Genomic DNA, 14,967 nt, shown 5'->3' with positions numbered 1-14,967 from the left:
ATGTGGAAATTGTGTGCATCCAAGGTATGAAAATCCTCATATTTCATGGTAAAAAAATATTTTACAAAACACTCATGCTCATTGGATGCTATTCATCGCCATCATCGACATGCAAGTAGTTCTCTTATTGGTCAATACATAAAATCTAAGTACGAGGGTGTATCACGAGTACATAGACCCCACGACATCATGGAGGATATGCAAAAGGACATGGGTGTGAGTATGTTATAAGTTATGTGAAGGCTTGGAGAGCTAGGGAACATGCACTGGAGTTGGTTAGGGGATCGCCAGAGGAATCTTATGCGATACTTCCATCATATTGTGCTATGTCAGAAGCCAAACATCCTGGTACGATAACTCATATTGAAACTAACAGTATTAATCATTTTATGCATTTTTTTCATGTCACTTGGACCTTGCATCAGAGGATTTCGCACTGTTATCAAGCCAGTAATTGCACTTGATGGAACATTTGTAAATGGTAAATATCGTGGGACATAGTTTGTTTCCACATGGAAGGACGGAAATAACCGAACAAACCATGTTGCATTCGGAGTTGGAGATTCAGAGAATGATGGATCATGGAATTGGTTTTTGACAAAATTACGGGGAACTATTGGGGATCAGACTGATTGGGCCAACGTGGGACTAGACTCAATGAGAGAGGATGGGCACCTGTGAGACAATGGTTTTGTTCGGCACCTACGAGTTCATGCATCAATTTTCTTCAGAGTCTCAATCTTTAGTAAGATACCAAGTATAAATCAATAACTGGAACTCAAAATATATTGGAACTTTTTAAGTCTATGTGGGTTTTAATTTTTAAGGGCATTTATGTTTATTTAGGTGAGTTTTTGGCTATCAAAAGTATTTATAAAAATAGACATTTTTGAAAGTGGTAGGTAAATTTTGACTATTTTTTATAAAAACTTTGAATAATATAGGAATCAATTTTAAATTAGTTAATTCACAATTTGCCACCACCACGTGATTAGTTAGCATAAATTCATACTTGTTTTCTTTTCAATTTATGGGATTTGTTATTGGCTTGGACTTGCATGAGAAGACTTATGGGGGTTTGGAAATAAAGATTCAATTTTGATTTTGATTTACTAGCTGTAGACGACAAGAAAAACCAAGACTTTTTCTAGACACAGACATGGAGGGGCTCCATGGACGTCAATCATTTTCGCTATATCACGAGTAGTCTCTCAAGTCGCAAGTCGAGCCCCTTCCTTCAATTTAGCCCACATGTTGCTTGGTCTTTTTTTAAGTGCATAATTCTTCAATTTCAAATTCAATCAGCAAAAAGCATCCAACTTCTGAATTCTAATGATGTCTGTTCATTTCAACTTCAAACTCAATCTGCCAAAAAAGCGTCCAGGTTCTGAATTCTAATTTCTCTGTTCCTTCTCCAAATTTGACCAAATGTTCGTTCAAGCCATTGTTTCGTAATCAAACATGTCATGGATTTTGACTTTGATGAGTTGATTGGTATTGAGCAAATTTTGGTTCGGTTTCTTTCATAATGTTAGGCACCAACTGCATTATCAAACATAACTATCAAGCAGGCACACGTACTAGTACTACCATGCATATGTATTGGAAGGAGAAAAAAGAAACTATGCCCGGTTTAAACAATGCCATATGTAAGGGCTTCTTTTTTTTTTCTTCTTCTTTTTTTCTCTCTCTCTCTCTATATATATATATATGTAATAAAAAAAGGCCACAATCTAAAAGATGACCTGGATCAAGAAAGAAATATATATCTATTGAGGGTGTATATTTACCAAAAGAATTAAACCAAAATAAAAACTAGGCTCTTCATGTCTGCCAGAACACATCAGGGTCATTGCTGTACAATGAGTGATCCTGAATTTCCTGGTTAGCCACATGGCAATCAATGAGCCGAGATTGGATAATTTTACACAGTGCCAAACCAGAAGGAAGCACCCACCACCCACTTTCATCCCTGCATTTTGCAAACAAGGATTTTCATTAGCAAGAATTGAAGTTGCTGCAATAACTATTTACAACAGTTGAGGCTACTACATAAAAGAGTTGCTGCCATTGATCTAAAAACTTACATGCTAAAATTCCAGGACTGAAAGTTGGAATGCTTTTTCTGCGAGTGGGTCGTATACTGAATCAATCCGCATGTAAAAGCAACAACCTGAAACATTACAAAATGTCAGGAATCGCACCATCAAATATCGAAACAAGGGCATAGCCTGCTTGTATTGTAGTAATAGCCTTTCATCTGACCCTCTTGAATTTTTAAGCCACTGGGTCAGAACAACTTACAACATTGATCAAGGATGTGATATTCCACAAAGCATATATACGTGCAAGACCTGCTGACCGTCTCGGTCCATGACTAAACAAAGCACTGATTCCAGCTGGGAAGGGGAATAGTAGTCCAAGAGGAAGAATAAATAAGACTAAGAAGAAGTCCAACAGTGAAATAGAATACAGCTGCAGCAAAGTGAGCAAGACTATGCTAAAATCCCCCAACAGAAGAATAGAGATGACCAAACCAACAAGATCCTGTGATAAAGAAAGATACGAACGAGGGAGAGTTAGAATAGCATCTAAGAACAACCAGATTACAGAATGAGGAATGATAAAAGACCAAGTCAGTATATTGTAGGCATGGTCACTACCTGATGGCCAACAGGTTTGCCATTACAAACTATGAAGGAAAAGGGATAACATATAGCTTTCCTCTCTTTAAACATCCTTAAGCTCTTGGTGTGTAAAATCCCTCCAGAGAACCTTTTTTGAGACATCCAATGGTCAATGAGTCTCAATTGTTCAAAGGGGTTTTCCCTATGATTTCTTGGCATACTGCAAATCAGGTCAAAGAAACATAAGCCTTAAGGTATATAACTTGCTAGAAAAATAATCAGGAGGAGAATGTTACCGTGACTGATGCTCTGGCGGCAACGATGCATCTTGGCCATCCAGCGCTGGTGGCATACTTTCATTGTCAATAGCATATACCAAAAGTCCAAACTGGCAATATCCAGATGCGGTAGGCTGAAACCAGGCAAGATCTACATGTATTCCATATGCACTAAGAGCAGGGTTTGCATGTGTTTCAAGCCAGCTGATAACATGACCAAAAGTTAATTTTAAGTGTCCACGCCTAACCAAACGCAGTTGAGCGTTTAGACCAGCTACAAGCCGATACCAGATTGTAGGTGGAATACACTGAAAACAAATCAAATATAACAATCAGAACTTAATTTTTATATATATAATCAGCAGTAGGATATAACTGAACTTCACATGATACACATCCCTAAACATAGATCAGTAGCAAACCTGACTCATGAGGCTAGTAAGAATGTTATCACTGTGAAGAGAGAAAGGAGCCATGTAACTTCCATTTCCTCCAAAAATTATAGACATCGGAAATCTCTGATGAAGGCGGGGAGGAAGACCAGCTCTTTTCTCATCTCCACCCAGGAAAAAGTCCACATATGCAAGCATTAGATCAGAAGTTGCAGCTACCTGCAGGAAAAAAACATTAAACGTGATGGTAAAACTGTTTATTCAGCCATAATTTCAAAACGACTCTTCAAAAGACGTTAACAAATGAAAATCGGCACAATTGCACTACAATGACACGAGATTAAAGTAGATCATTCATATGTATTCAGTAAACTTCATATATAGATATCTAGCTAACAATGCAAGCTGATGGTATTTCTGTTCCAGGTGCTTAAGATCCTAAAACCTCATAGTCCAAAGAAAATTATGTAGAGAAGCATAAGGAAACACTAGACAGTTAGGATGCCTTTAGAAATACCTTAAGCCCTTCATACAGTGCACGCGAACGACAAGAACGCAAGCAAGAATGATCATATTCTGACCGAACATATTCTCGAAGTTGTTGTAACTTCTTTTTCCGTCGACTCTGTAACCATGACCATGCAAGTGGATAGGCAAAAACAGAAAGAATGCTGTAGATTGATCCTTCCCACCACTGATAAGCAGCTAAACCATTAATCTCATCCACAAATCTATTGAATGCATCTTCATATCTGCCATGTAATGAAATACTTAAAACACTAGCAGAAGTTTACCCAACTTGAGTTAATAAGAAACTATGAACAACATTATCAAACCCAAGGCATCAAGCATCAATATAGAAATATATGCATAACTAAACAAAGGCATGTCGTGTCACCATTAATTTGCAGTGAGCATCCAAGCACCAAAATCATAATACACCAAATGGAGAAAGAGAGCTTACACAATCTCTGTTACTTGTTCTGGAGGGGAATGAGGTAGATGCCAAGGTTCACCGAATGTATTTGGCCCCATGAAATACATCCTATGTACATGACTCTGAGATTCCTCGTTTCTATTTGTTTCCAAAACCTAAATGACAACAGGATTGTCACATCAAACACGATGGAAGATTACAGGGCACTCCAATTTGGTTTTTAAATGACAATTAAGCCAGTAATAAAAACAGCAGTAAGTAGCCAAAGTTAGAAATTGGAGGCAAACCTCATTTAACGATTCCAGGAAAGGGAAGGAATGATCTAAACGTGACCCCTGTCGAGCAGGTAAAGGAGCTGGTACTTCATCTGCAGTAACATATTTTGTTCGTGCAACACTAAGCACAAGAGCTAAAAGGATGAGGAGACCTAACAGAATAAGACTGAACAACCATGGTCCACCAAAAGTGTAAACCAATTCTTCAAGTGCTGTATAACATTTTGGCATGTGATATCTGTCAGAAATGCACTTGTATGGACAAGGAGTTTCACTAACACCACCTGATAAAATTCAAATGAAGTCAGAGAGTTGGTTTACCCAAAGAGAAACATAATCACACTAATATTGTAACACCACTCTCAACAACAAAGATCCACAACATGCAGCCAGTCAATCCAATTTCCAGGTCTTCACAAGTCAACTAATGACGAACTTTTTAAAATAAAGCATATTGAAAAACATAGCGAAACTGCTGCACAAATAAATAAGTAGCCAAAGTAAAATTTAGGGATACCTCGAACAGTAACATATATGGCACGATGTGGAAGCTCGAGAGATGGGCAAGCATGACAAAGGGCTCTATCAGAGCCACTGACATTCTTAAAAGTGCCCACAGGGCATTCCTGCAGTACAATTTGCTCAAATTGTAAACATAAACATGATAATTAGGAGAAATAAAGCAACCCATCGAAAGCATATTAAAGCCCACAATCACAGACGCAAATATGTATACAAATACAATATGAACCAATATCTTCTTATCACATGGATACAGAGTCTAGGAATCAAATGATTAAAGATCCAATTGAACAATTAAACAATGCAAAATTGACATCAACGATAATGTTTCAAATGCGCCTACAACAACAGGAAGAAGATAATTTATTCAACATAATGTTTCTTAACTCTATGCTAGATATAATACCATGAACGCATCCATATTACATCTTAAAAGCAATTAAAAACATCATGCAAATATAAATTGCGAAGCTACCTCACAAAAGATACCATAAAGCCCTCTAGGACAGGCCTTTCCAGTAATACTCCCATTTTGCCCAGCAAGACCATGACCTCTACCGAAACCTCCCCTGCGCCAAGGAGAAGGAAAGAGGGTTAATATTTTATAATCAGAAATCTAATTATTGAATAGAAACTAAACCGGCGACATATATATGTCAAAATGAAAATTGTGAAAAGCAGTATCTATTTCAGAATACAAACCCAGTAACAATGCTTCCTCTCACTCTTGCTATGGGTAGATATGCATCACCAACTGGTATATCCGACCAATGAAAGTGAATCCTTCCACCACCACCTCCGCCACCACCACTAGGACTACCATGTCCACCAACAGTTGAGATTGTAGATGAATTACCAAGTGCCAAAGTTTGAACAAACAAAAGAATAGTTCCACCAGATCCACCACCAGGACCTATATTTGAAAAGGTCCTACTATATTGCTCCAAAAAATCTTCTCCAAAGCTTTCTCCGTCAGCTCTAAGAGAACCACCAAGAGACAAACTTGACAGCGAGCGCTCCAATGAACCCATTACTGTTCGGGAACAGGACAAACAACACAATAACTATCCATCACAAAAAGAAAATCAAGAGAAACGAAATTGAATTTAACAGTTAAGATATGTTTAACCCATTGAATTGTCAACGTATTTCAAAAATTTCTCCACAACTTTCATATACGTTTACTTATATTTCTTACCGATAATACCACCACCTGCAGTTGCACCAGCTAGGCTATCATTTCCACTGCCACTACCAAGTTCACAAGGTAAATCAGCATCTCCATAGGAAACACCACCTTCAATAAATTTTCCGTCGTAATACCCATCCCCACCTTTGCCACCATGGCCCCCGCCACCACCAAGCCCATTTACAAAAAACTTTCCTCTACCCATCCCACCAGTGCAACCTACACATTGAAATAGAGATTCCTTAAATCTTAAAATGCATTGTTTAGGTAATCATTTATTTCAACTTCTAATCCAAATTGTTAAAAAATAACACAAAAACACATACCTAGCCCAGATGCACTAATTACCCCAGAAGAGTGGACCGCTACAGCTCTAACCCAGTGAAAATGTATAACAGATCCAGATACAATGCCTTCAACAATAACATCTTCAACACGACAGATCTGGAAGTAGTAAGCCAAGCCAACCATATATCAGAAAAACAAGGTGGAATCTGTTCAACCATAATAAAAGTTTGGCAAATTGACCAAGATAAGTACTTAGTTCTCAATCTGGATCAATGGGAGACCTGAAGAGTGAAGGTCAATGTAGAGTTCATGTTACAATCTTCGGGCGGATGAAGTAATTCCATGGGGCAGTTTGGAAGTTCACAGTTGAGTTGAGGTTTCCTACCAGTCCCAAAATGAAAATCAACTCCAAAAATAAATAAAAAATACAACAAAATAAAATGGCATCACTGAGAACTATGAATTTAAAACTTACGTCAAATTACTACTGCCACTGTCCAGAGGCCCTCGCAGTAAAGATCCAGGTCCAACCTTCATATTACAAACAGAAGATTCAGTATGTACATGGCAATGCAACAAGATAATACGTGATTAGTGGCACAAATCATATAGTACATTTCAGAATTCACACAGCATGACAAGTAACAACATCAGACCATGTGGATAAGATTTTTTTTTTTTTTTTTTCATATATATGCTCATTGGATTTGCTTATTATGTCAAAAATGAAATTAACAAACCAATGAAAGTTCCAAATTCAAGTAACATAAAACTGATGCCAAAATCATTGTTCCTCAGATGCCAACAATTCTATGTATATGATGGTGGAACTTTAGAGAGACAAACTGAACACTTTGCATCATAATCCTGAAACTCGTAAAACATGGATTTAAAAAATGGTGAATTCTTAAAAACTACACAATAAATACACAGCTTACATAGATACTGAAAAACAGAGACAAAACCAGGTGTTGTGCTTCAATCAGATCTCCTGGCCCAGACAAATTCAAGAAACCTTGTCCATGAACTCCCAAATTTGCATTAGAATGTATCACAGACGACCCCTGACAACCAATTACAGAAGCATGACTTGATACTGTAAACAACATAATATTATATTACTTGTTATTTTAGGTGTAAAATTAAGGCTCAAGTTTCAACATACCCTGAGAACCACTAAATTGCTTGCCTCAAGCAAGGATGTTGCCACAAGTGCATCAGCGCCACCATCTATAAGCATTTTAGAATTCAACATCAAGTGCATTTTGACAGACATTCGAAGAGCCCCAAATATCTGAATTTATTAGGAAAAGAAAGTAGACACTCAAATGTTAAAGTCTTACAAGGTAAGAATAGAAAGAAAGAAAAATGGTAAATCTGCCACTTGCCTTGACAACAGAATCACTCATCAGAAGCTCTTCTGCCATTAACTCAAACTCTGATGAAGCATAATGTGCAAGACCAAAACTCAAAACTGCACCACATGATAAACGAATTTGACCTCGAACCTGTACAATGCATTACAATTTCAACATAATTCAAACTTTACAACACATGTTTTTTATTTTGAATATCAACATTAAGACAAGAAGAACCCCTTCAGCACAAAGCAATAAATGTTAGTTCTTCAATTACCTGAACACGGCTCCAATACAAAGGAACCAAAGTCTTGGCCTGATTTTTGATATCAACATTGGTCCAAAGTGGCTGTTTAGGAAACTCTAACAGAAGCGTGTCAGTCTGTGTGGACAAGTTGTGATTACTGACAATAAGTTTCCGAGGTACAGCATCATAATACGTCCCTGCAGCGCCTGCATTTTCAGGACAGCCTAAACTCCTTCCCCCTGCCAGAAGAAGCAGGGCATCACTAATATACCAGAATTAATGTACAAAATCAAAGGAGTTCCAATGGTTCTTTCAAAAGCAAGTTCTTTCTCTTCAGATTACAAAAGATAAACTTAAACAACTTCTTTCATATACAAAAATATATTACAAAGAATAATATTTGACTTACCATGAGCGAAGATATCTGTATCATCACGCCTGCTGAAAACTTTGATGGAAACTCTGCCACCTCCTCCTCCAGCGAATCCATTACCCCCCACTGCACTTATCCTGCCACTTCCAGTCCTGCTCTCCACAGAAAAATAATTGTAGGTATGCAAGGGAAGAACAACACAAGCTGATAGCATCTAAATTCATGATTGAGCATTAATAGGCACAAGCATTAGTCCTTTTCAAAAAAATAAATAGGCATAAGTATTAGTGAGTCATTGTTTCAAGTTAAACAAGCAACAGCTAAAGAACTTACATTCTATAAGCTCTGATAAATATGCTGCCTCCAGACCCTCCTCCACCCTTAATTCCACCATCACCACCATCAGCCAAAACACTCCCACCAACATCAATTGAACTTCTGGCCTCCAACCAAATCCTTCCACCTCCTTCCCCACCATTCTTCTCATCCTTAGTAGTCGTGCCACCCTTACTCCCATAACTCACGGGCTCATCCAACGATGACCACGCATATGGATCCCCACCCCAAACATCGGAAGGGAGCTTCGTATTATCGGTCACACAACTAGCACCCCTCCCACCATGCCCTCCACCAGAGCCCTGCACACCCTCTGGGGTGCCACTAGTCTGCGGCGGGGGTGCACCAGCCAATGCCGTAACGTTTATCACTGACCCTATTGACAAGTTTGCATTTGAAGCATTAACCGAAACTAAACCTGCAATAATCATTGAATTGCTACCTAAACTAAATTCTCCACTAATATTAACCACAAATGAGCAACCCAATAGTGGGCAGCTCAAATTAACACCAGGGTGTATATATAAGCTCCCATTGCCTTCTATAAACACATCATCTTCAAGAATCAAGCTTGAGTTGAGCTCACAAATGGTGTCCAGAGACCCAATTCCATTGAGACCCCCCTGACACGAGAGCGGTGGGGGGTGAGGTGGCGGCGGACTCGAAGGTGGCGAAGGAGGCGTGTAGTCTCCCTGAAACTGATCGAAACCGAAGCCGAGAACCGAGAATTCATCGTCTAAATCAGCGCAGAGAATAGGGTTTATGGTGAAACTGGCCAATAGGTTGAAAACGAAAAGGTGGAGAAGAAACGGGGGATTAGCAGCCATCTTGAAGAGGCAAAACTCATCACAGATATAAAACCCTAGTTGGATATTGGTTGCAGAATCGTAATGGGTCAACACAAAACCCAAATTCTGGGTTTTGGGGACATGGATTTGGGGATTTGAGAGTTTTGAGTATTGAATTGAGTGAGATTCTGGATCAAAGACTGGAACTTAGAGTGAGAAATTGGGAGGATAAATTAGGCAAATACGTAAAAGCCAGACCTTTTTTAAGAAATAAGAATTTCATGAAAATGGTAAGCAATCTAATAAGAAATTAGCGCGTATTGCTGTTGCTTTGTGATTGAGACAGAGAAGAAGACGAAGAGCTGATGCCTGGTGGAAGCAGAACAGAACCGACGCAGCATACGTGTGCGTGGCACGTGCAACCTTCTTTATTAAGGTATTTCAGACTCTTGAGTTTCAGATAAGCTTCTTCTTCCTTCAATTCAACATTCCAATCCGACTTTCCCAACTGCGAAAAAAGAGAAAAAGCAAATTCAGCGCAACACAGTCTTTTCCTACAATTAACAAAACCGCTGTAGATTGTCACTGATTTCTGATGCGTAACGTAATCACTAACAGAGATTATATTAGATTAGGTTAGATTTAACACTAATTACATATTATTTCGATTCTAATCTCATTTAGTCATTTTATACTAATGTAAAGGTATGCGTCAACTGATGGAATTATTGGATTTTTTTTTTTTTTCTGGTGGAAGAATTATTGGATTGGACCAACCAAGATAGATTGCGGTTAGTTAATTATATAATCTGTCAAATCAAATTCTATAAAAAACCACCTTTTTTTTGTTTCTTTGCGATATAGTATCTTATCAAAAGCTGCCACCTTTAACGATAAAATACTGTGCAATGCATCCGTCTTAGGTTCATCAAAGAGATTATTAACTGTTTGATTATGATTAATGAATAGTTACTGATAGTTACTTTCAACTTTTAATGCTTCACTGTGGTGTTTATTTAGGATCTGTCATCAAGGGAGAAACTTTTTTTTTTGGGACGAAATAAAGGGAGAAACTTTGAATATTCGGCTCATAGAGTTTGGTAATTGAAATCAGTACAGTCTAAATCCCGTAACGAGGATTTGGTTGGATAATAAGAACGTACAACTTGGTTCTTTCTCTGTTTTTTCTTTATTAACTGTGTTACGTACGTTGTTGCGTACAGCTCTCAATCTAATTTGCAAACAGTGGAAAAATTAGAATATAATTAGTCCTTTGTCATGGAACTTGTGGGGTGAATGAGGCATGAGCTGACCAATTTGCGTGTAATGAACTAGGGTAGGGCTGTTCAAAAATAATAAATCAGCAGCAGCAATCTGTTTGGTCATCATCCAGCTGTACGGTTGATTTATTTTAACTCCCAGCTTCAGGGAAGTGGATTTATTTTAACTTGGAAATGGAAATCCAATTCATGTGGATGAATTTTGATCTTTATGAGTGAGAATGGAACTTTCGGAAATTATGAAAGGAGAAGGATGCAGAAATACACTCTCTTAATTCATTCATGAAATTTGGTGTGCGCAGCAGCCCAAGAATATATTTCTTAAAACATGTAAATAAATAAAAAAATACAACTCATCAAAAAGTAGCTGGAGGGAGCAGAGCGCCTCTTCTTTAACCAACGACCAAATGAAGTCTTGATGAAGCAGAGCATATAAAGGTGCACTTCTCCTTAATATACATATTGATCATGTTGGAAACTCTCATGGCTCACCATCTCAGCTTTGCTGGGAAATACTGCAATAAAATTCACGTCCAATTAGAATATGATCGGTTGGAGAATGATCAAAATCCCTACTGAGGAACTGCACAGCAGCACTCACCTTCTCAATGAGGGATAAATAATATGGCTTCACTTTTTCGACATCTACTCGTACTTTGCTCTTGCTGTACAGGTCATATTTGCTGCATAAGATTACATAAAATAAAAGTACAAACATTGTCAGTTTGAATTAGAATGATGAGATGGGATATATAAACAAATGAAGTGAATTGGAAATGGAGCTTACTTGAACACTTGAAGCCACTTTAGATTCTCTTCATCCTCCTTGTTCATAAGGTGTCTATAAGCCCCTGCCCTATGTAAAGCTGCAAGATGATAAATGGGAAATTTTCAACATTGGTTTCCTTGGACAGAATATTGTCAAGTGCAGTCTGCATATTTGGAAGGCGATTTTCATGATGGTACTTACGATAAAACGAGTGATACCGGACGATGAACAATCCAGCCTGAGGCAAAGTTGTTCCATTTTCCTTAGCCACCTGCAGATTTGAACATACCAGTTAACAAAATCAGAGTTATGCTGATAGTAATGTTTGAAAATCGTACGGAGCGAAAGACATACCAAGTACATGTAGTCATCATGACCCCAAGATATCATGACATTGTCCAGTCCGCATCCTTCTGAGTAGATCCCATACTTAGTGTTAAAGGAAGCATTGTTGTAGTCCGGATTTTCCTTGAAATACTGCAGAAGCAAATAAATTTGGTGTAACTTGATTGATTATAGTCACATTTAAGATGTCCTCAGTTCAAGTAAATTTTGAAGAGGAAATTTACCTTGTGGTGAACAATGGATTCATCAAAAGCGCACCCAAGAGGATGTGTGTCTCCTGCAACAAAATAATTGAGTAACTTTTTTCAATTGAAATAACTCAAAAAGGGATAAGGGTGAAATCATATATATCAATCAACAGTGAAACTGCAAGGCTCACCAACAACAGCCCATTGAGGAAGTTCTCCAAAGCTAGGAAGAAGAAGCACTTTTCCAAGATCTGAAAAACCATGCAAGATTAAGTTAAATATGCTGCTGTGGATCTTTAATCCAAAACATATCAGAACCAAGGAGTTTTGATTGGGTATTTACCATGAATAAGGGCAGTCAAGTGCAACCAATCTTCATTAGGATAGTCTTTTCTGATGGCTTCAGCTGTTTGCAACAAATGCTCAATTTGGGGTTCATCCAAGTCAGGGTCACTGTCATCCACAACCTCATTGAGGAGCTCACAACATTCCCATATGCTCATTTCCACTCTGTTCAACTTGCTATACTCCTCCCTCATCTTCTTCACGAAATCGAATGTTTGATTGATGTGGTTCGACTTGTAGAATTCCTCCACAGATTTCTGCCTCTCACTTTCTGCATTGTAATCCCTGCAAAGCATTTGTGCATAAAAATCAGGTCAGGCTCCAATGCTTTACAACAAGAAACCAAACCCTTGATGCAACATAAGAATGTGAACAAACTGAAAATATATATAGAGACCTGAATGACTGGCCAAATGAGTTAATTTCAGGGGCAATGAAGGCATCATTTGATGCTGCAATTTCTTGTGTCACACATCCGTCATTTTTGGAGATGTCTTTGGGCACCACAAACCCACCATCCAAAACCAGTTCACAGGTTTCATTGGTTTCAGAACAAAGCTTCTTCTCCTCCATTTGTGACCCTGCTAAAACAGGAAGAGAAGATCAAGATCAGAATCAATTAATTCTGCATCAAAACTGGAACCTAAAACTCAATGCAGAAGAGTTTAAAACAAAGAACAAAGGAAAAGGGTAGAAGGGTACCAAGCTGATGATCAGGCTGCTCAATGAGGATAGTCATTTTTGCCTCCAAAACTCAATCAATTAAAATATGACCTAAAGCAAACAAAAAGCACCAGAAACAGAGAAAAACATCAATCAGGCTGCTCAATGGGCTGTGTGGCACAACATGTTGCCAAAGAGGGTTCTTATAGTCACATAAACTGTCCTTGCATGAAAATTTTGAAAGCATGGAAGTCCTCAACTGAAAAAACCATCAGCTTCCAAACCATTATTTTATCCAACAAAATCTTACAAAATGTCCTTGCATGAAAATTTTGGAAACGTACGAGTCCTCAACTGAAAATTTATATATTTTCCAAACTAGTTTATCCAACTGGCCCGGTTGAAACGTTCAAAAAATACAGTTGGACTTGGAAGGAAAATGATAAGGCTCTCTCTCTCTCCCTCTCTCTCTGCCCACATTTGGGAAATAAGATGATTAAAATTGAAATTTAAAAAACACGACTAAGAGTCAGCTATTACGTGGATATCATATCTAAATTTCTTGCTTGGACCTACTGACATGGAATCTAGTCATGGCCGAGTACTATATAGAACTGTTTTCTTTTTCTCTGGTGTGAGATCAACGGCTTAGCTGTGACCCTCTAAATAAAACGTTGACTAATATGGTACTAGTAATCAGAATCGACGGTGAATATTTAATATTACACGCCGACATCAACTTGCTAAGTTTTTTTTCTTCTTTTTTGGCTGAGAACATCAACCTGCAAGTTGCATTGTGTTCTTGTTGTAATGAAAAATATAGTATTCTTAATAATGCACAGGTCGGCTGTATTCTGAGAGGATATGCCAATGCCATGGTGGGTATATTTCCTGCTATAGATTTATACCATTGCCGACTGCAGGTTAAATTGCTAAACTACGAATCTAAACAGTTGATGTGTGGTTAATGTTCACAGCTTAACGATATGAGAATTTGTCTCGTAATAAAAGTTTGATAAGAGAGTATTACTCGACAAATTATATATTATAATTTTGGCTTCGTTAAACAAAATTCAAAGAAAAAAAGTAGAATAACAAGAACAGCTCATGTCTTTACACTGAAAGAGAAGTTAATGGGAGGTAAATTGAATACATGAAACTTGATACATGCATGCTCACAGAAGATGTATGTTAATTGATTGATGATAGTAAGTAAATTGAGCACGTTTTCGTTGTTCAAAAAAGCAGAATATTTTGTGTCGGGGGGAAATATAAAAAACGTGTTTGCTGAGGCCTTAATGCATATTTATACCGTACACTTGTGATGGTTTTATATCTGTAATGCCAAGAAATTGAAAGTAAAGATCTTCCATAGCTACCCTACCAGGTTCCGTTCCCTTTGAAACCATATTCGGTGCTCTTTAACGTAGTTTAGAGTAATTTAGCGTATCGCTTTGAATCATATCAAATTTTCTTAGAAATATATTTGGTAATTGAGATTGGATTGGATTGCGTGGTAGAATTGGATTACATTAGATTGAAAATGATAACACTAATCCAATGATGTGTTTGGTATTACACATGATTAATGGATTTGATTGATTGAAATGTTCTATTACATGGCTTAGTAGGATTAGACATAATTCAATTCAACTTAATCCTAACCTTTTGGTAGGATTCATAATCTTACTATATTTTGCCCCAATAGGATTAGACATAATCAAATTCAATCTTCTCAGAAATTCTATGGAGCCCAACATTTGTAAG

General features: G+C 37.7%; 2 protein-coding genes across 2 annotated transcripts; both read right to left on the bottom strand.

Moving 5' to 3' along the window:
* LOC18770915 lies at window positions 1,585-10,246 on the bottom strand. Its single transcript, XM_020569108.1, has 22 exons — window positions 8,820-10,246; window positions 8,523-8,638; window positions 8,144-8,352; window positions 7,897-8,016; window positions 7,674-7,802; window positions 7,447-7,572; window positions 6,984-7,039; window positions 6,790-6,889; window positions 6,547-6,664; window positions 6,230-6,439; window positions 5,734-6,064; window positions 5,507-5,600; window positions 5,027-5,135; window positions 4,522-4,793; window positions 4,262-4,389; window positions 3,815-4,049; window positions 3,328-3,516; window positions 2,924-3,213; window positions 2,664-2,847; window positions 2,305-2,547; window positions 2,088-2,173; window positions 1,585-1,972 (listed from the first exon to the last, which is right to left on the bottom strand). Exons 1-22 carry the CDS (start codon window positions 9,647-9,649, stop codon window positions 1,825-1,827), a joined length of 4,323 nt encoding a protein of 1,440 aa, XP_020424697.1. The 5' UTR covers window positions 9,650-10,246; the 3' UTR covers window positions 1,585-1,824.
* On the bottom strand, window positions 11,142-13,534 carry LOC18771383 (inositol oxygenase 1). The gene is made up of 10 exons (XM_007203825.2): window positions 13,240-13,534; window positions 12,935-13,118; window positions 12,536-12,822; window positions 12,384-12,443; window positions 12,229-12,281; window positions 12,014-12,136; window positions 11,861-11,930; window positions 11,678-11,756; window positions 11,492-11,573; window positions 11,142-11,405 (listed from the first exon to the last, which is right to left on the bottom strand). Exons 1-10 carry the CDS (start codon window positions 13,274-13,276, stop codon window positions 11,379-11,381), a joined length of 1,002 nt encoding a protein of 333 aa, XP_007203887.2. The 5' UTR covers window positions 13,277-13,534; the 3' UTR covers window positions 11,142-11,378.

Source organism: Prunus persica, chromosome G7 (assembly GCF_000346465.2).
Source record: "Prunus persica cultivar Lovell chromosome G7, Prunus_persica_NCBIv2, whole genome shotgun sequence".
NCBI lineage: Eukaryota > Viridiplantae > Streptophyta > Magnoliopsida > Rosales > Rosaceae > Prunus > Prunus persica.
The sequence above is the reverse complement of the archived record's forward strand: the minus strand, read 5'-3'. Positions and strand labels throughout refer to the sequence as shown.